We start from the raw sequence: 21,045 nt of genomic DNA, 5'->3' as shown, positions 1-21,045 counted from the left end.
TTTGGGATCTCCACTCATATTGAGAAGGATAATCAAATTCTATTTGTTTGCATAACGGAAAAGATAAATCGAGAAATGAAGGCGAACATGTCTGAGCTCTGACATTTCCCAATTTCTAGCATAAACCCTGACCGCCTATGATTTATATTATTGACTTACATTCCTGCTTTCAATCAAGGATGGGCCGCCTGTTGAGTGCATCTTCAAACCGGCAGCACGAGTCCACCCTCATCTCTGTACTCATTTCATTTTCAGGGGCCGGATAGTAATCCTCTCGCAGTTGCACATCCCTTAAGCTGAAGTTAACGATTGGGTTCCTCACAAGGAACATCATGAAATGTTCGTGCGCTGTCCCATGGATGAAAAGCTTCCGGAGCGTGATGCATTCTGCCAGTAATCCAGCAGCTGGAAGCCAAAGACTCCTCTGGTTCATATCGCGGTCTTGAGGTGGCCAATAATCTAGTTCGTTGAGACTCAAGTTCCCAATTCCACTGAGGAAGAACCTCTCCCAAAGGGACAAGTCCATCTGCCCTGGTGGAGCAGTCAGTGCAAACCCCACAGTATCACCGCAATCCAGCTTCATCTTTGACAGCCGAGGATAGTGGGCTAGGCAGCTCAACCCGAATTCCCGCTGTGCGGGCTTGTGCCTTCCCCTGCAATCACCTTCGACACGGATTTGAACCTCCTCCAGATTGGGACAATCATCCAGACCCACCTCTGGCAATGATGTCAGCAAGTCACCCACCTCAATCCAAAGGGAAAGGTATTGCAGCCTTTCCCAAGTCTCATCACTCGAAAACTCATTTCCATTACCATGGCCATCTCCATTCCCACTCGCATAGCCATTAGTTGGCACATAGGAACAGTCCCCATCTGATCCATACTTGCACCTTTTGCTGCTCCTGTGCTCGTACTCATCACTCCAATTCAGGTCCATGTAATCATTACCATTCCGACCCAGCACACCACCACCATCATCACCCGCATCAAAATTGTTGACTAGATTGAGATCAAAATCGTGCGGATGCTCCCGCTGCCAGACACAGTCTATGTGAAGACGTTGAATCCGATCGCGAATCGGCTCCAAGGCACACACCGAGGCAGCAGCATCCACGTTCTTACAGCAAGTTATGCTCACATCCACTAAAGTCTTCCTCAACAAACAAGCCAGCGTCCTCAGCCCCTGCACTGTAATCTTCTTGCACCCAAAAACCTCAAACTTGGCAAGCTTACAACATCCTCTCGCAATTTCAATCAGCCCCATATCCGTCAAATCCCCACAGTTCTTAATCGACAGCGACTGCAGCCCATGACACAGAGCAATGCCGTCGAGCCGGGACCCAATCGCCGAGCACAGCCCATGGAACTGCCCAAGCTTCAGAGCTCTCAGTCTAGGACACTTGGAAGCAAGAACCTCCAAAGCTAACCCACTGTCCCTCACATTCTTGCACACATCCAGCACGAGCTCCTCCAGCAAAGGCAGCCCGGAGAAGAAGTCCACCAGCGCCGCCCGCCCAATCTGAGCGTCTTCACTTGTGAAACCGTCGTCGTTCGGATCGCCGCGGGCGTTGGCCAACGACGACGTATCGATGAGGTGGACGACTCTGAGCTCCGGGCAATTAGTCGAGATAGATAAAAGAGCCTCCTCTCCGACGAACCCCAAGTATCTCGGATCAAACATACACGCCATTAAAAGCTGTTGAAGCTTCGGACAGGCGGCGGTGATGGATCTGATCTCGGCGGCTCTGAAGCCCTCTGTAAACGACGTCGTGAGGAGATTGAGCTTGGTGAGTGATCGGGCCACGTTGGGATGAGCCTCCAGAACCGGCGGGAGGTCCTCGGTGCAGTAGTAGAATTCCGACAAGTCTAAATCGGAGAGCGCTTGGCATTGCCGGAAGAGATGATCGAAGTCGGCGCCGGGTAGGGACGGTTGAGGCCGCTGGTGCCAGCGGACGAGCTTGACGCGGCGCATTCGCGGCCAGAGAGTGGCGACGATCTCGACGGTGGAGGAGGATCGGGAGTAGACGGTGAGGGAGGTGACGGCGGGGAAGGCGAGGCGGAGGCGGTGGGCGAGGAGGGCAGGGTCGATGGAGGAGGCGGAGGGGGAGAGGAGCGCGTGGCCCCAGGGGGAGAGGAGGGAGAGGTCGAGGTCGGAGACGGCGGAGAAGCAGGTCGGGATGAGGTGGAGGTCACGCGCGTTACCGCGGAGGGTGAGGGAGGCGCGCGTGGCCCTCTCGAAAGTGCGGAATTTGCGGGAGACGAGAGAGACTGAGTTGCGGGTGCGGGTGTCGGAGACGAGAGCGATGATGGTGGTGAGTATCGCCTCCGGGAGGTCGTTGATGGGAGCTAGGGCGGTCATGGTGGGTTTTAAGGTTTGCGAGAGAGTTATGCTAGGGGAATAATAATCTAGAAATGAAAGGAGGAGAAGAAGAAGAAAAGGAGAGAGTAGGAGTGAAATGGAAGGGGTGGTGTGATTTGTCGCTGTGTGAATACGATGTACGTATATTAGGTGGTGGGGCGCGTGGAGGTGCTAAAGTCAGTGTTGATTGAGTTCGGATATATATGGGAGATATGGATACGGAACATTGAAATCATTCTATGCCTCAGCCGTTTTCTTCCTCGTGTTCGAGTTTTCATTTTCTATTCAATTGTTTAATCCTCCAAAAACACTAACCTCACTCCACTCCCTTTTTTTCCATTTCAATCCATGGAATTTTGTTTCATCCGCTGGCCATAATTATTTAACTGATATCAATGGCTTTAGTCAAGTTATTGAATTTCATAATGCAGATGCACATTAACTTGGAACAAAATACCTTCTTTTCCTTTTGAATCTCTGATGCAACTCCAGCTACTCCAACCAAAGACCTCGAACTCATCAGATGAACACTCATAACACTGCCAACAAGCAGACACAGACACTTTTCAGATTGAAACTATATGCATTAGTAAAAGCATGGCCAAGGTAACAAATCTTACTTAAGCTTCTTCTTTACAGTGGCCTCCAAAACCCAATCACCAATACAATTAAAATCAGTCCCTTTCGGAAGCAAATCAATATGTCATTACAAACTCCAATTAGAAAGCTGCATTCATCAACGCCACATTAAGTACTAATCACCATCTTAGTACCTTAGTAATCACTAACATTATAGGGTTCGCACCGGCCAAATCACGCACACGAGCAAAAAAAAAAACTACTGTTGAAGTCCACAATATCAACCTACATTCCAATATCCATTTAAAAAAATAACCAACATTGCTCAACACAACTCACTCGAAACAAAATGCCAGCAAGTAGAGTATACCAATTTCACTATCAAGGCTCTCTCGTAGAGCAAATGCGAGAGCTTCTCCCGGAGCTGCTCCGCCATGATGAACTGTTTCCCGCCAGAATAACCGTTGTTCCCGCCCACGGCAGTTATCATGTGGCCATGAGAAAGCAGCTTGCATCTTCCACATATCAGAGTCCTAAGCTGGTGGTGCTTCTTCTTCTGCACATCAAAATACACAATAAACCTAAACTACATTTCCACATTTGATTCTATCAAAGCCAAAACTGGAGCGAAATTACGAAACAGTATATCAAAATTGAACGCAGTGTATACCAAAACGCATAAGTCACGGGTCAGAATAACCCGAAGTCTGTAACGGAGCTCCACAGCCGTAGCAGTAAGCGACCGCGGTGGAGAGCTTCAGCGGCTTCTCTTTAAGCCCCTTCTTCTTCTTTTCCTTAAGGAGGAGCTTGGCGGCGTCGTCGGAGCGGCGGCTATCGAGATAACGGTCGCCGGTGCCTTCGGGTTCGGGTGAGCGAGGCTCCGAGAGAGGCAGAGGATGAGAGTGGGGTAGTTGTGGGCGTTGATGGGTTTAGGAGGATTTGGTTGATGATGCTTCCACCCTTCCCAATTGCCCACGCTTCCTTCCAGCCTATTTGACGCTTCCAATTTGGAAGCTCGCGCTTCCATATCGCTTCCAAACCATCTTTTTTCTCGGAATCGCGCTTCCAACCGCTTCGCCCGCTTCCGGCGCGTTTCCGATTCGCTTCCGCTTCAGAAGCGCGAAGCGCGACTGCAGGCAAGCTTCCGTGCTTCTTAGGTCTCATTTCCTTTACGGGATATAGTTGTAACTAAATTTTTACAGTTGAAATCTAATTGAAAAAAGTAAACCCCCCTTTTTTTGTCGGGTTTTTTTTGTCTTCAATGTATTTATTTTCTATGGATCTAAGTAAGTTTACAAATTCATAAACAAGTAAATCTCAATGTGCCTTTTCTTTTCTTAAGTTTTGAGCCTCTTATATTAAATTAGAAACTGCTCACACCCTATTGTGTGTAAAAGAGTGGGTAATTAATTTTTGAAAAAAATATTATTTATTTATTCAATTGAGGAAAATTAACGGTTATACTTCTGTCTATCTATTTATCAGTTAGGAAAATAGATAAGCAATTTCGGCAATTCACATTTTGGTAAAATTTTTGATTGTCCGCTTTATAGTAGTAGAGATTTATACTTATGCAACCCTGGGCATATGAGATGTTCAAAGTCATTGAGCATAATTTGTTTTTTTCAACAAGTCATTAATCATTATTAGCTCCTCCTAGGTTCTATTCTTGTTAACTATGTTTGTTCAGAAATGCAAAATTCATTAATTTGTAATAAACATAATTACAAAGTTTAATAGCAAGGTCCAAAAAACTACTAATTGCAAAATGCATGGCTCTCCAACTCGATCCAATGCGCAACTATAATAGTGAGAGGAAACCTATATCTCACTCATATATAGACCGAAATAGCACTTTAAATTCCACCATGGAAATCCAAGCCACAAAGGAGAGGTGACTTATGAGAGATGACCGAGAACCATATGTAGTTCTTAAGAACCAAATAAAACGAAGGGATGAAACCCACGCGTAAGCATCCATGATCTAAAATGTAAGTGCGAAACCGTTGTAGATTGATGTCCTTATTATATTGCCGGGGCATAGGTCGATAGAGGAGCCGGCGTTTCTCTAAAGGGGCCAATGAGAACATTTACGTACACACTTCGCATTAACTAATCACTCTTTTTTCTTTTTTCTTTTTTCATACTAGTAAAAGCAAGAGACCTTTTCTATTCCAAAAAAAAGAAGAAGCAAGAGACCTTTTAGTTCGTTCATCAAAATTAGGAAGGTAATGAGTGGAAGTCCATGTGCATTGTTTGGTACACACTTCAATGATTTACTACGGATTGTGCAAGGACACAAAGTAGGGTGTGTACCATAGCCAGTGTTGTAGAGCTATTTCCCATCTCACAAATTTGTATTGGAGATTTATAGATGGCATGATCTGCTTCTCCCTTCTCCTCTTTCCTTTGGTTTGGATACACAGTGGGAAAAGTACAGAGACGACTTGACGACGCAGGAGAGGAAATGGTAGGGGTGGACAAGTCGCAAGTTGTTTTACACCCTTGTGGTTTATGCGGCCTTTTGTAGTTGTATACGGACTTGATTGTGTGGTCCCCTGTCTCCACAAGATAAACTGGCCAAGCTTATCCATACTTTCTTGGCTTCTTTTCTCCTCATCCTGCTAATTCAACACTATTTTTGGTTTTTATATTCGGGTAATTATCTTCAATCATTTGCCTTTTTTCTCTATTCTCTTCTGATTTTGGATAATGGATATTCGTGCCTTTTGGGCAAGGAGAGCGTATTGTCACATCCCGCCAACTTAAGTCAAATTTTACCTTGAGCATTTTAGACGGATCCGGAACATGGCGGAACACTTTGGAAGATCCTAGAAGGCGTTAGAAGTCTCAAGAAGTCTTGGGACATTTCCGGATATCTCTAGAACCTTGGAGAGGCTAGGTGAACTAGACCACTCAAGAATTCTCTAGAACACTCAATGTTCATCTTAGAGTTATGTAGAATTGTATAGAACTCTCTAGAGTCATCTACATTGTACATAGTCCTAGAAATCTCTAGAACTAGCCAAGTAGGATGAGGAGGCCTATAAATAGTAAGACACCCCTCTCATTTGCTCCATCAAGCAATCAAGCAAGAAGCAAGCTATCAAGCATACTTGTAAGTTCTTTCTTTGTTCAATATAAGTTCTCTTTCGAGATATTCTTCTTTGCCTTTCAATTGTTCTAGCAGGGCGTTTGTGAGAGTAAGGCTGACTTAGCATAAGGGAGTTGCTAAGGCCACACGAGTTGCATAGCAAAAGAGTAAGCTCGTGACAGTTGGTATCAGAGCCGAAGTTCGATCAAGAGGCTAGCTCGACACAATGGCAAAGAATGGCAATCTTGTTGGTAGTGTTTCCGACGACACGCAAGAGAATGGTCATGAAGAACTTGTCAACCCGACGGTTCCAAAGAAGGAACGGGTGAAGGACATGTTAGCTGCAATCGACTCACGACTATCTCAAGTAGAAGAGAGCGTGAGTGGCATGGGAGCCCAGGTGGAAGACTTGGAGGCGGAGGACGCCGCAATCCACATTGCGATCAAGGGCATGATGCTCAAGCTAGAGGAGTCCTTGCGGGGAGAGATTGACAAGGTTCGCGAGGAGTTCATGGGGGAACTCGCCCGGATGCGTGAGGTGCAAGAAATGGAGCACAATAGCATGCTTGCACGCATGGAGGAGATGCAGGCAGATTCTGCACGCATAGAGGCAATGCAGGCAGATCTTGCCCTATGCAAGCGCGCACTAGCCGCGGGGGCTAGCACCAACAGTGGCGTGGAGGCCAAGCGGATCGAGGTGCCAAAGCCAAAGAGCTTCAGAGGCATGCACAACGGTCGAGAAGTAGACAACTTCTTATGGGGGCTAGATCAATACTTTGGGGCCGTAGGCATCATGGAGGAGGATGCCAAGATAAAGACCGCGACTCTTTATCTCACCGACACCGCCATGTTGTGGTGGAGGAGAAGGCAAGGAGATGTCGAAAGAGGTATGTGCACCATCTCTACCTTTGATGACTTTGTTAAAGAACTCAAGAAGCAATTTTATCCCGAGAATGCTGAGGATGAGGCAAGAGCTCGCTTGCAAAGGCTCAAGCACACTGGGCCTATTCGTGAATATATTAGAGAATTCACTAACTTGGTGCTTGAGATCCTCGACTTATCCGACAAGATGCTCTCTTTAACTTCATGGATGGTCTCCAATCATGGGCCAAGACAGAACTAAGGCGACGTGGAGTGCAAGACCTTGCTAGCGCCATAGCCGTGGCCGAGGGCTTAGTTGATTTCTCAAGTACAAGGGAGTACACCAAGCCAAAAGAGAAAAAGAGCAACTATGCCAAAGGTGGGGGAGACAAAGTCCAACGCAAGGAGGAGCCACACCGAGAGAGCTACTCGGCAAGATTCAAGGATAAAGGCAAGCAACGGGACATGCGGAGCTGGGACAAGCCTAATGACAACAAGTGCTTGTTATGCGATGGTCCGCATTGAGCTAGGCATTGCCCACAAAGGAGAGCTCTAAGCGCACTCCTAGGAAGTCATCAAGGCGAGAGTGAAGCCGAGTGTGGCAATGGAGGTGCACACTTGGGATCTTTGCAGGTGTTTAATGCTATCCACTCAACACCCAAGGTCCAAGCCAAAGGTTTGCTCTTCACGGATATCATCATAAGTGGGAAGCCAACAACGGCAATGCTCGACACGGGAGTAACCCACAACTTTATTTCCGTTGAAGAGGCACGCAAGCTTGGACCTAAGGCAACAAATGGAGGAGGTTCCATTAAGGCGGTTAACTCACCTGCCCTCCCAATACAAGGAGTAGCTCGAGGAGTCAAAACAAGCGTGGGAGCTTGGTGTGGGAACCTAGATTTCTCGATTGTACCGATGGATGACTACAAGGTAGTCTTGGGTTGGAGTTTCACAATCAAGTCAAGGCATTCCCCGTGCCATTCGCCAATAGCTTATGCATTATGGATGGCGAGAGGTCGTGTGTGGTACCAACAACCCGAGGAGCAAAGCAAGACATCAAGGTCTTGTCGGTATTGCAATTCAAGAAAGGCATCAAGAGGGAAGAGGAAAGCTACTTGGCCATCCTTAGCGAGTTTGATGATGCGGAGCCAATGCCACAAGATGACATGCCCAAGGAGGTAGTAGCAGTTTTTGAAGAGTTCAAGGATGTATCGCCCACGGAGCTGCCCAAGAGACTACCCCCAAGGAGAGAGATCGACCATGAGATAGAGTTGGAACCAGGGACAAAACCACCCGCCATGGGCGCATACCGCATGGCGCCTCCCGAGTTAGCGGAGGTAAGGAGGCAATTGAAGGAACTTTTGGACGCGGGGTTCATTAGACCTTCGAAAGCCCCGTTCGGTGCCCCGGTCTTATTCCAAAAGAAGAAGGACGGATCTCTACGCATGTGCATCGACTATAGGGCGCTCAACAAGATCATGGTAAAGAACAAGTACCATATCCCTCTCATTGCCGATCTCTTTGATCAATTGGGTCATGCACGCTACTTCTCAAAGTTAGACCTTCGTTTGGGGTACTACCAAGTACGCATTGCGGAAGGAGATGAGCCGAAGACCGCATGCATCACAAGGTATGGATCTTATGAATTCTTGGTCATGCCTTTCGGTCTAGCTAATGCACCGGCGACATTTTGCACCTTGATGAACAAATTGTTCCACCCCTACTTGGATCGGTTTGTGGTCGTCTACTTGGATGACATAGTGGTGTATAGCAAGACCATGCGAGAGCATGTGGAGCATTTGCGGGAAGTGCTTAAGGTTTTGCGGGAAAACCAGCTATACATTAAGATGGAGAAATGCTCATTCGCGAAGCCGGAGGTGTCGTTCTTGGGGCACAAGATCTAGGACGGCAAGCTTATGATGGAGGATTGCAAGGTGCATTCCATCCAAGAATGGGAGCCACCCACTAAGGTACATGAACTAAGATCTTTTCTTGGGCTAATTAACTATTATCGCCGTTTTATCAAGGGATACTCGGCGAGGGCTGCACCTTTAACCGACCTTCTCAAGAAGAACAAGGCATGGGAATGGACAACAGAGTGTCAAGAAGCCTTTGAAGACTTGAAGAAGGCAATATGCGAGGAGCTCGTACTTAGCCTACCGGACCACTCCAAGCCATACGAAGTGCACACCGATGCTTCCGACTTTGCCATCGGTGGAGTTCTCATGCAAGAGGGGCATCCAATTGCTTATGAGAGTCGGAAGCTCAATGACACGGAGCGGCACTACACCATGCAAGAGAAGGAGATGACGGCCATCATCCATTGCCTTCGAGTGTGGCGACATTACTTGCTTGGGACAAAGTTTGTTATCATAACCGACAATGTAGCAACAAGCTACTTCCAAACTCAAAAGAAGCTAAGTCCAAAGCAAGCAAGGTGGCAAGACTTCTTGGCGGAATTTGACTACACCATGGAGTACAAGCCCGGGAAGGCGAACGTGGTGGCGGATGCACTAAGCCGCAAGGTGGAGTTTGCAAGCATTTCGCAAGTCACTAGCCCATTGCTAAATAAGATCAAGGAGGGACTAAGGGTAGACCCTCAAGCACAAAGCCTCATCACCTTAGTCAAGGAAGGAAAAACCCGGAGGTTTTGGCTAGACAACGACCTTATCTACACGAGAGGCCGCCGCATCTACGTACCGAAGTGGGGTAGCTTACGAAGGGAGCTAACCAAGGAATGCCATGATTCCAAATGGGCCGGCCACCCAGGTATGAAACGCACACTTGCCTTGTTAAAGTCCATGTATTATTGGCCTAGGATGCGAGACGGGGTCGAAGAGTATGTGCGGACATGTCTAGTTTGCCAACAAGACAAAGTAGTCCAGCAGCAGCCGGGGGGCTTGCTTGACCCCTTACCCATACCCGAGAGACCATGGGAGAGTGTCTCTATGGACTTCATCACTTGCCTGCCGAAGTCCGAATAGTTTGGGAGCATCATTGTGGTGGTGGACAGATTTAGCAAGTATGCAACCTTCATGGCCGCATCAACTGACTACACCGCGGAGGAGACAGCAAGGCTATTCCTACGCAATGTAGTCAAGCTTTGGGGAGTTCCAAGGAACATTGTCAGCGATAGAGACTCGCGCTTCACGGGGAGATTTTGGACGGAGCTGTTCAAGATGCTAGGGACGGACTTGAACTTTTCAACAAGCTTCCATCCACAAAGCAACGGTCAAACGGAACGCGTCAATGCTCTCTTGGAGCTATACTTGCGGCACTATGTAAGTGCCAATCAAAAGGATTGGGCCAAGCTTCTAGATATGGCGCAGTTTTCTTATAACTTGCAGCAAAGTGAGGCCACCAATAAGAGTCCTTTTGAAATTGTGTTGGGACAGCAGCCTACAACCCCTATATCCCTTGCCACTCACTATGAAGGGAAGAGTCCAGCCGCGTTCAAGTTTGCCAAGTCATGGCACGAGCGAGCGGAGTTAGCTCGAGCGGCGTTGCACAAGGCTGCCAAGAGGATGAAGAAGTGGGCGGACAAGAAGAGGAGGCATGTCGAGTTCAAGGAAGGCGACCTTGTACTTGTGAAACTCTTGCCGCAGCAGTTCAAGGCCTTTAGAAAGGTGCACAAGGGCTTGATCCGCAGATATGAAGGGTCGTTTGAAGTTATCAAACGCATAAGCAAAGTTTCATACAAGCTCAACCTCCCACCCAAGTTAAAGATACATCCGGTCTTCCATGTGAGTATGTTAAAGCCTTACAATGAGGACGAGGAAGACCCATCGAGAGGGATATCGCATCGGGCACCTACGACGGTGATCACCAACTTCGACAAGGAAGTCGATGAAGTACTCACAGATTGGGTCATTCGACGTCGAGGTGTGCCAAGTTACAAAGAGTACCTCATCAAGTTGAGAGGTCTGCCCGATACGGAAGCAAGCTGGGAGTCTGAGGATACGCTTTGGTAGTTCAAGGACAAGATCCAAAAATACAACGAGGCGCAATGAGGGCATCGCGGGATTTGGTGGGGGAGAATGTCACATCCCGCCAACTTAAGCCAAATTTTACCTTGAGCATTCTAGACGGATCCGGAACATGTCGGAACACTTTGGAAGATCCTAGAAGGCGTTAGAAGTCTCAAGAAGCCTTGGGATATTTCCGGATATCTCTAGAACCTTGGAGAGGCTAGGTGAACTAGACCACTCAAGAATTCTCTGGAACACTGAAGGTTCATCTTAGAGTTATGTAGAATTGTATAGAACTCTCTAGAGTCATCTACATTGTACATAGTCCTAGAAATCTCTAGAACTAGCCAAGTAGGATGAGGAGGCCTATAAATAGCAAGGCACCCCTCTCATTTTTTGCTCCGTCAAGCAATCAAGCAAGAAACAAGCTATCAAGCATACTTGTAAGTTCTTTCTTTGTTCAATATAAGTTCTCTTTCGAGATATTCTTCTTTGCCTTTCAATTGTTCTAGCAGAGCGTTTGCGAGAGTAAGACTGACTTAACATAAGGGAGTTGCTTATACCGCACGAGTTGCATAGCAAAAGAGTAAGCTCGTGACAGTATTCTGTGCTCCACTAGAGCATGGGCACAAGCAGTAGTTTGCTGCATGCCAATTTAACAAGTGCATATCCTCTCTCTCTCTCTCTCTCTCTCTCTCTCTCTCTCTTCATTTGTGTTCTTCCCGCTTCTCTTCTCAATTATCATCCTCAAAAATAATATTTAACAAACAATAAGATCAAAACCCAGTCACTCCAAAGAACATATGTACAAAACTTAAACTGATTTAGGGTTTAACATCAAACATAGAGAAACTCAGTTTCCGATTGAAACTCGAAGAACAAAGAAATCATCTTTGAATTTCAATTCAGAGACAAAGTATGGAAGAAATCAATGATGTCACGAGATCGCAGGAAGGTTTTGGTGCGGTGGTCAACGCTACGCAAGCACCAAAGTCAAAGGACCGGCGTAGCTACCGAACTTGAGGTCGTTGATTCTCTCCCACAATCAACCAATGGACACACCAAAATCATAGCGATGTCGCCGATGGAGATGCAAGTCGAATGGTACCCATGCGCTGCCACAACGTCGTTGGAGGACGGCGATACCGTCGGGCTTCTTGGGTTGTGAAAACATGATGATTATTGTCTGTAAATGGAAGTGTTGGGTGAAACTTTGGAATCTGGGGAGCGAACAACTGAACCCAGGTCTTCACGCGACCTTATCCCTTCCCTTTCTAAAAGAAAAACCCACTCGCCTAACTAACAGTCCTCCAACAATCAACTAACGCCACACTCCCATTAATCAAAACCCATTTCCCGAACAAGGGGATTGCAATTCCTCTTTTAACTAGAGCTAGAGCTCTATTTAGGCAGACTGCCTATCTATCACGCAATAAGATGCACATTGTCAATGGGAACTCAAGAAGCCTTGAAAGGAAAAGCCTTTGTCGATAGTGCCATCCATTCCTTGGTGGGGCAAGAGCTCCATGGTCCCCAAGTAAGATTGAATTATGTTGCTGGTTTAGGGTCCGGTCATAATTCTATCCTTGGTAGTCATCAGAACTTTGGTGTTGGTTAGAGAAGAAGCTTTTCCAGCGGAGCTACTTTAAACACTGCAGTTGGAAAAAGTGGGGCAAGCACAGCTGATGGACAAGGCATGCAGTTGGCAGAATTGCAGCGCGTTACTCCATCTCCGACCCTAAAGGTTAAAATAGCCTCATAGTTAAAATTTTAGCCCTGAAAAGTGAAATTATTCATCGATGTGACATTAGACGTCTAACGGGTTAGGACTAAATTTTTAGTCCTAAATTATATTTTAAAATTTGAGGTTGTTATTATATGTTTAAGTATTATATTTTTGTATTAGATTCTTATTTCAAGTAAATAAGTTATTTTCATAATTAAGAAATTAGTTATAACATTTTATTATATATTTCAATTAAAATTATTTATGCCTCTTACTTCTCTCATTTAACCATATTTGATGTAATATTATATATTTAATAAAATAAAAAGAAATGAAGTGATGATATTGTGAAAAAATGTCGAATAACTATATATATATATATCGAAATATAGAGAAATATAGTGAGGTTGATATATATATATATATATATACACATAGATTATTTTGTTAATCTATTCCTAATTGTAATCATCAAATTAAAATTTATTATATTAACCAATTAAAATTAAAATTAATTATATTAATCATATCAATTAAAATTAATATACTAATCAATAAAAATAAAAATTAATTGTATTAATTAAAAAAAATTAATTATATTAATCATCAAAATTAAAGTTAATTGTATTAATCACTAAATTTTTAAAATTAATTGTATTGATATAAAATTATAATTAAAAAAAATTAGATGTAGTTGATAATGAGAATAAGATGTGAGTAACCTATTAAATAACAAATGAAATCAAAACGGACTCAAATGGCTAAAAGACATTATGAAGAGCTATTTTAGCCCTCACTTAATGTCTTTTAGCCCTTAACTTAAGGGGTAGTGGTGGAGCCATGATTTCATCTTTAGAGAGGGGGGGGGGGTTCAAATATTTAGTACCGAATCATGGATAAAAAGTTCAAAAATAAAAGACACTAATATCATACTAATTTAACACTCTTATTCAATACCTTCAAAAGAATCCAAAAATCAGTTTAAGATAAAACATAAATATTTCATATTGTTGAAGGAAAAATATCATTAGTGTTCATTCGTTAAAGTAAATAACGGAATGAGTTAATGACGTTTATGATCAACGGACATAACGGATCAATCAACATTATGTAGTCTTAATTATCATTGTAATTACCATTTACTTCTATTGTAATCATGACCCCTATCTAAAGGAGATTATCAATGAGATGAGTCGACCATTCCATTTTCCCTACAATACGGTATCCGCATGTTGCCTTGAGTTTTTTTTGCCAAAGAAGAACAAACAAAAAACTCCAGAAAAATTCTTCTGTAGAAAAAAATTGCAGAAAAAGACAAAGCCACAGTAGAATTAATTTTCTACCTCAGGGCACTGATAATCTCCGATCTGCCTTGATCGGGATTCCCAGTCGGCATCGTGGTGGTCTTTTCGGTTGCCGCCTACCCCAATTCATGCAACCTCAGCCTTGATCTTTGCGATTCCATATTCGTCTCAGACCACCGTCGCCAACGCTGCATCGAGGCCGAGATCCATCGGCCCTGCATAAATCCGACTCATCTCGAATACAATGCTTGATAGTTTTCCAACCCATAACCAACGGTCCAGCACGACAGCTTAAGACCCGACGTCTCTTTCTTCCGGCCGGTGCACAGATCTACGGTTGCTGGTCACCCCAATCTGTCGGGATCGCAGATCCACAATGGTGCAAGCATGTGACACGCGACCTGTAGCCCAGCTCCGGTAGGCAACTCCAAATCGACGGCGACCATAGCCGAGCCTCGGGAACCCAAAACGGTGGCGGCCACCCAAATCCGCTCGATGCGCTGCTTCAAGGAGTGGACATCACGGTGGATACCTGGATCCTACTTGAGAGGATTTTTGGTGAAAGGGGCAGGGTCATTTTGTCCCTAGGTAAAAGTTTTTTTACCCTATGTAAAAGTGAATTTACAGAAAAAATTCTTATATCGGTAAAAATGCAAAGGTAATTCTCAAAATTACCAGACCACAATCTTAGTTCACTATTTATAATTTACTATTTATGGTAAATTTAAATTCAATTTATAATGATTAAAAGTGACTAATCATAATATGTCGTTGTTTTTGTATGTGATTTATTAAATAACAACGCAACGAGAAACACAGAATTATGAAATCAAGAACTGCCTAATATGCGGTGTATATGGCAAAATCACATGCAAGTAAGATCTAAATTAATGTTGCAGTTTTATATTTAAATTTAATTTATATACAAGAGATTATACATGTTACGTGAGTAAAGTATTCTGTGAATATTGTGACATATTATATGCTATGCAGATTTAACTTTATTTTCTAATTTAATTACTTAGCATATAATTAAATCGTAATGCTATGATTTGCATTTTAAGCATTATATTTATACATTGTCTTTGGCACAAGTACACTAATTGTCATAGTTTTGTGAATTATGTAACCATGTTAAATACTATGTTGTACTTGTTATACATACTATGCCCATGTTAATTATTTTATTTAGCATGTTATATGACATAAGTATAACCATGATAATGAAATCTCATAAGCATGATATGAAAATGGACAAACATATTACTGTGATAAAATAGTTTCACGAAGCATTGAAAAATGCGACCATTGGAATTTTTGGTCTTGAAATCCAATTTGTATTTCTTGGAAATGACAAACTTGTATGACTTTACTATGATAATGCAATTCCAAATTGACCATAATGTATCTTGGTATGTTTAATTTTTGTGTATGTCTATTTAAAGTTTTAATTAGACTTCTACACTAATAAGTCTCGTACTCTATCTACAGTTGGTTAAACCAACACAACATATCTTGGATTCTAAAGAATTTGAGTACTAACCTCCCTGCAAACCAGCTAAGGATCAAATATGATCAAATTATGCAAACATGTTTCCGACAAATAGCTTGGAAGCGTAATTAAAATCTTGAATGACAAAATAAGGTCTCTTAGGACAAAACAAATTTCCCAAAATGAAATTTGCATAATTCGGCAGTAATAACCCCAAAGCAGAGGGCAATTACTATGAGCATATAGTTTCCTACAAACTGATCAATGACAATTGATACCAATGTACCATGTGACCAAAAGGTATAGGGGACATGATATGAGCAATGAAACATCTTATTACGAAATGAATATAGAATGATGAGAGTATGATAATTTGAAAAAGTATATTTAATATCGAACAACATGATTTAAAAAGAATCAATTGAAAACAAGCGATAAGAATCTAGCTCAATTAATAAAGTTTCAGACCTTGATTATAGTCTGCCACTAATTTTTCAAGATATAATTGTAATGGCTATTATATGTGCCTAAAATTTCATTAGACTGCGATATTGAAGTATTTTTGGATTGGATAAGACCTTGATGCAATCGTTGACATACAACCAAAGTTATGAATTTTTCTCAATGAATTGAGAATATTCGAATATTAATCGAGATATACGCGGTTCAATTTTTAATATTTTGACTTTGCGAAGTACCGCATAAAATAAAGTAACTTCACAAAATATTAGTATGACATGAATAACTGAATGCAAAGAAATGCATCATGCGATCTCCACAGTAGTAGTACTAAAGAATAATAGTACTATATCCGTGGATATAAATAATAATATCAATAATGGTCCCTAATATATAATCCTTCGGGATTCAAAATGTACATGCATTATGAAATGGAGATATCGTTTTACGATTCTATCAAATTACTCTAAAGAATTTGGGTTTATATTCCATTTTCATGTCTTAATTATATACTTCATTAGTACTTTATGTAACAAGAGCCAACAAGAGACAATCAAACCATCATACGTTTTAAATATTTATGTCAACGACTTTCCATGTGAAAAAAATAAGTGAGATACTTCCTTTGCACTATCTCTAATGACTGCGAATGTAACTAAGTATTAGGGAAGTTCATTAGTCCATTTAGCAAGTATATAAGAAATCTTAATGAATCCAACAACATCAAAAGAAATTGACCTTCAGGATTTTGACATATTTGGGCTTTGACACGATTTACTGGGATACCCAGGTCGTGATATGTGTGTATATATATTAGAGGAGTTACACCAGGACACTCATATTTTAGATAAATAGAAGCAAGAACCAAAAAATAAAGAATTGTGAAAATCGTTAAAATATAATTTTATGGAGGAATTGAAGATGTGATTTGATTCCCATATTTCCTCGCTCCCCTAAGACGAAACCGTGAAATATTTGATGCACAAGTATATGCACTAACATCATATTATGCTTCTTATATCCATTGTGATTATGTATGTAAAGCGAATCATTCAAAGCTTATCGATCTCTTAAAGAAATTTAGATTGAGATCATCCTATGCAAGGCACATGATTGAATCCAACAAATAAAATTATGTGGATTAATTCAACCAACTTGTGGACACTTTAAATAATTTATGGTGTTGGTTGATGTGTCGACACGCTGGTCACGTGTCATCACACCATTCACTACTAAAACTAATGTTACTTATGCTAGTTACAAACTCATTTGGTCTCACGGAAAAATACTAAGGTACTAGTCTTGATGTTGGTAAATGCTAATGCGCACCAATATTTTCGTTTAGAGTAATGTAATTTCTGCATACTCAACTTCTTACTCACTAGTTCTTGGCTATCACCATAATCATCGTAAAAGTAATTACAATCTATAACATCGAATGATCTAAATACTTGAGCTCGCGAGGATTGACACGGATCTACAATCCTTGAGCTCAACTAGATTAATCTACATGTCAAATTGCGACGCCACATCACATAATGAAGAAGCCAGTTAATGTGAACAAGTGTTCTTATTGGAGATGAGCATCCAGATGGTCCGCTATATTGCAACCTTGACAAGCGATCTCTTTTTCAACTAAATATGTGGAATATTACTTTGATGAGACAATCTTCTTGTCGTTAGAGGGAGAAAAGAACAAAGAATGTTCAAGTACATGAATTGTTGTGGTTTGTCCCCACTGTGTCTCATCTTAATCCACACTATTACACAAAGTGATGAGATCACAAATATTAGCTGCATATATGCTTGCAAGGTTCAATGTCTTAAGAAGAGGACATGACGCCACTCAAAAGGAATTGGGCATTGCATCGCCACCATAGATGGTGGCATGTCTATGGTGGCATGGTGACGCCATAAAGTGGCCTTAATGGTGTCATAGGCCATGGCTCTCTAAGGAAGAGGGGCAGACCACCTTATGTTCGATATATACTCGATCAAAGAAAGAAAACGAGTTTGGCACAATTGGATCCATTAATCCATAATCTTAAATCCGTCTCATTGGAGTTTCCTGGATTTTAGTTATCATTGGGGGACGCCTCATATGTTACAACAAATCCTTGAAAATATAGAGATCTCTACAAAAAAAAACCACATGAGGATGTATGATATTGAGTCTTCATATCGAACCATACTTCGTTGAGAAATAGCAACGTAGTAATTTTGGCCCAATGGAAAGAAGCGATCCAACATGAACTAAGGTTCACTAATAAAGAGATACGTATTTGGGCAAGTGAAGCTGACACCGCAAGTGATACAATGGGTATGGTAACTAATTAATGGGTATGGTAATAAAGAAATATGTATTTGGGCAGGTGAATCCACAGAATTCATATCGATCGACTTCTATAGATTTTTTTGTAATTATAAAAAAATTAAAAAAAATTTGTTGATTAAGAAAATAAGGTATGGTAACTAATTAATTTGTATACAATGTCTTTCAATTACAAGCTTACGGTTTTGTTGCTTCACTGTCCACAGTTCTGTGATAATTTGTTTTACTCCCGAGTGTGCCTTAAGCATCTAGGTTGGTTTGGTTCTCTAACGTCTCATGGGTGCTATTAAGGGGGACTTAATGTATGCCAATACAATTTTCTATATAACATTTTTTATTATGACATCCCAACCCAAAATAATTTCAAACACACCAAGCACTAAAATCGGGGAGCGGTTTTATAAAGCAGAAGATGAGAAAGCCTTTGGGCATGGTCTTGTAGATCAGTTCCCACAGAAAACGATGCCGTCCATGGTGACAGTGCTCAATGATAAATTTTATGGAGAGAGAGAGAGAGAGAGAAAGAGAGAGAGGAGCCGAGCCGAGTCGAGGTATCCCCCTCCTATGCTAGTCCTTTCGTTTTTATCTCTTTCCTTTTTTAAATAAATAAGTATATATATATATCCCTTAATATAATTAGTATGATAAACTTCTGCTATGGTTTTCGGGTATTACATTTATTATAAGCAAATTTTTTGGTTGTGTTTATTATAAAAAATAGAAAATCTCAATTATTTATAAAAAATAAAAGTAAGAGAAACCCTTCAATCATTTTTTCTTATGTACTTTTTTCATTGTCATTGTTTGTATTAGTAGTATTGGACATCTTTCTGTAAATTAAATTACATGATATGAGTATAAAACCAAAGATCATATGCATAACAACTAATCGTTAAGTTAGTGAATGAGATTAACTTACCATCTTCATGAACGACGACACCGTGATCCATTGTGCATTAATCCGAAGTCACAAGGTGCTAGGCAAGGTCTTCTGTTAGTCACTACTCTCTGCTTTCTCAATGGACAGAAACTCACGCAAATAACTCGTAGTGATAACAGGGACGTTTACCATCTATATATAGAGAATCTTTAACCCTTAAGAGTCCTTCCATTAAAGACATCTTGGAAGTTAAGTCATCTTATTTAGATTCCTGCATTAATATTGATTTGTAGTCTTGCTTCTAGACTTAAATTAGGATTCCTTACCATAATCATATAATACACGAAATCATTAAGAACTAGATTTGATACTATCTTTGTTTCCATGTAGAAATAGATTATGACATTAAACATGATAATCATATAATATGTGATATGTCCAATTGATCTAACAATATCCCACTTGGACAATCACTTCCGGTTTATGAAAATCAAGTTCCTGTAATGTCAGAAACTATACTACCTACTGTAGTGCGCGCCAGAAACAATTGAATCAAAAATCCCATCACAACATGGTCACCTTGCATTTACTTATGCAGAACAAGAAACGAGTTACATTTTAACAAAAATGCAGAGTTTCTTTGCTACAACATAAGCTCCTGCAAAATACATATGTCCAAAACCTCAGTATTGAGAGATATATATATAATGTGTATTAACAAGTATAGAATATATATACATCAAGTCCTACCGTATGTTCTAAAACCAGAACTTCAAGCAATAAACTGGACACCAATGACTTTATAACTTGCTTGAACCATATCATCATGCTAGACATGATTAAAGTCATCTGATATGCAAGTATATATACAACTGTAACTTATTTGTGTATGTTTTTCAGAAACTAATGTAAAGCTGCAGCATGACATAACAATTCTGAAATACCTCAAGACTTTATTTAAAACAAAGAAAACTGTTATCACAAAGATAATTAAAACAAGAACTCAAAACTTGTAAATTTCAGTTTGCTCCTACTAGACTTAGCTCCCACTGACCTCAAGCATCTAAGTTAGGCAAAATGCCTATGCTCTCTATGTGTTTCTTGAACACTTTAACTGGTAATGCTTTTGTGAAATGATCAGCTAGTTGTGAGTTTGTATCTATGCTTAGAACCACTAACTCACCCCTTTTAACCCTTTCCCTAATACTGTAATACTTTAAATCTATATGCTTGGAATTGCTAGATCTCTTATTGTTCTTGCAGAAGTACACAGCTGCCTCATTGTCACAAAAGGCTTCCAATTTGTCTTCCACAATGTGACTGAGTACTTGAGTTTGGTGTAGAAAATTTCTTATCCATACCCCTTTACACACTGCTTCATATACTGCTATGTACTCAGCTTGCATGGTTGAGGTTGTGATCAATGCCTGCTTCATGGGTTTCCAAGCAATAGCTCCTCCTGCTAGCATGTATACGTATCCACAAGTGGACTTCTTTGAATCAGGGTAATTCCCTGCAAAATCAGAATCTGAAAATCCAATAACCTTCAAATCCTTGACTTTTCTGTAAACTAGCATGTGATTCTTTGTCTTCTGTAGATACCTCAACACCTTTTTCCCTGCAACCCAGTGTTTATAACCTGGATTAGATTGAAACCTTGATAACATCCCAACTGCAAAAGCTAAGTCAGGTCTTGTGCAAACTTGAGCATACATGAGGCTTCCAACTAATCTTGCATAAGGCTTTGACTTCATGTTCTCCTTCTCAGTTTCAGTTTGTGGTTATTGACCTTTTGTGAGCTTGTCACCTTTAGACATTGGAACTTCTCCTCCAGAGCACTGTTCCATACTAAATCTCTTCAGAACTTTAGAAATGTAATTCTCTTGGGACAATCCCAACAGTTTTTGTGCTCTATCTCTTTTAATCTCAATCCCTAGTACATATGATGCTTCACCTAGATCTTTCATGTCAAAAGTCTTTGACAGAAAGCT

The 21,045-nt window shown here is 41.5% G+C and overlaps 2 protein-coding genes and 1 pseudogene across 2 annotated transcripts; all 3 read right to left on the bottom strand.

Annotated features, from left to right (window-relative positions):
• Positions 1 to 14: 14 nt before the first annotated feature.
• LOC126801198 (F-box/LRR-repeat MAX2 homolog A) lies at positions 15 to 2,717 on the bottom strand. The gene has a single exon (XM_050528668.1). The coding sequence runs from the start codon at positions 2,357 to 2,359 to the stop codon at positions 170 to 172; it is 2,190 nt and encodes a 729-aa protein (XP_050384625.1). The 5' UTR covers positions 2,360 to 2,717; the 3' UTR covers positions 15 to 169.
• Positions 2,718 to 2,741: 24 nt separating this feature from the next.
• On the bottom strand, positions 2,742 to 4,102 carry LOC126797028 (NO-associated protein 1, chloroplastic/mitochondrial-like; annotated as a pseudogene).
• Positions 4,103 to 20,109: 16,007 nt separating this feature from the next.
• Positions 20,110 to 20,808, bottom strand: LOC126797027 (secreted RxLR effector protein 161-like). The gene has a single exon (XM_050523718.1). The coding sequence runs from the start codon at positions 20,806 to 20,808 to the stop codon at positions 20,110 to 20,112; it is 699 nt and encodes a 232-aa protein (XP_050379675.1).
• Between the last annotated feature and the right edge of the window lie 237 nt (positions 20,809 to 21,045).

This window comes from Argentina anserina, chromosome 6 (genome assembly GCF_933775445.1).
Source record: "Argentina anserina chromosome 6, drPotAnse1.1, whole genome shotgun sequence".
Taxonomy (NCBI): domain Eukaryota; kingdom Viridiplantae; phylum Streptophyta; class Magnoliopsida; order Rosales; family Rosaceae; genus Argentina; species Argentina anserina.
This window is presented reverse-complemented; position numbering and strand designations above follow the sequence as displayed.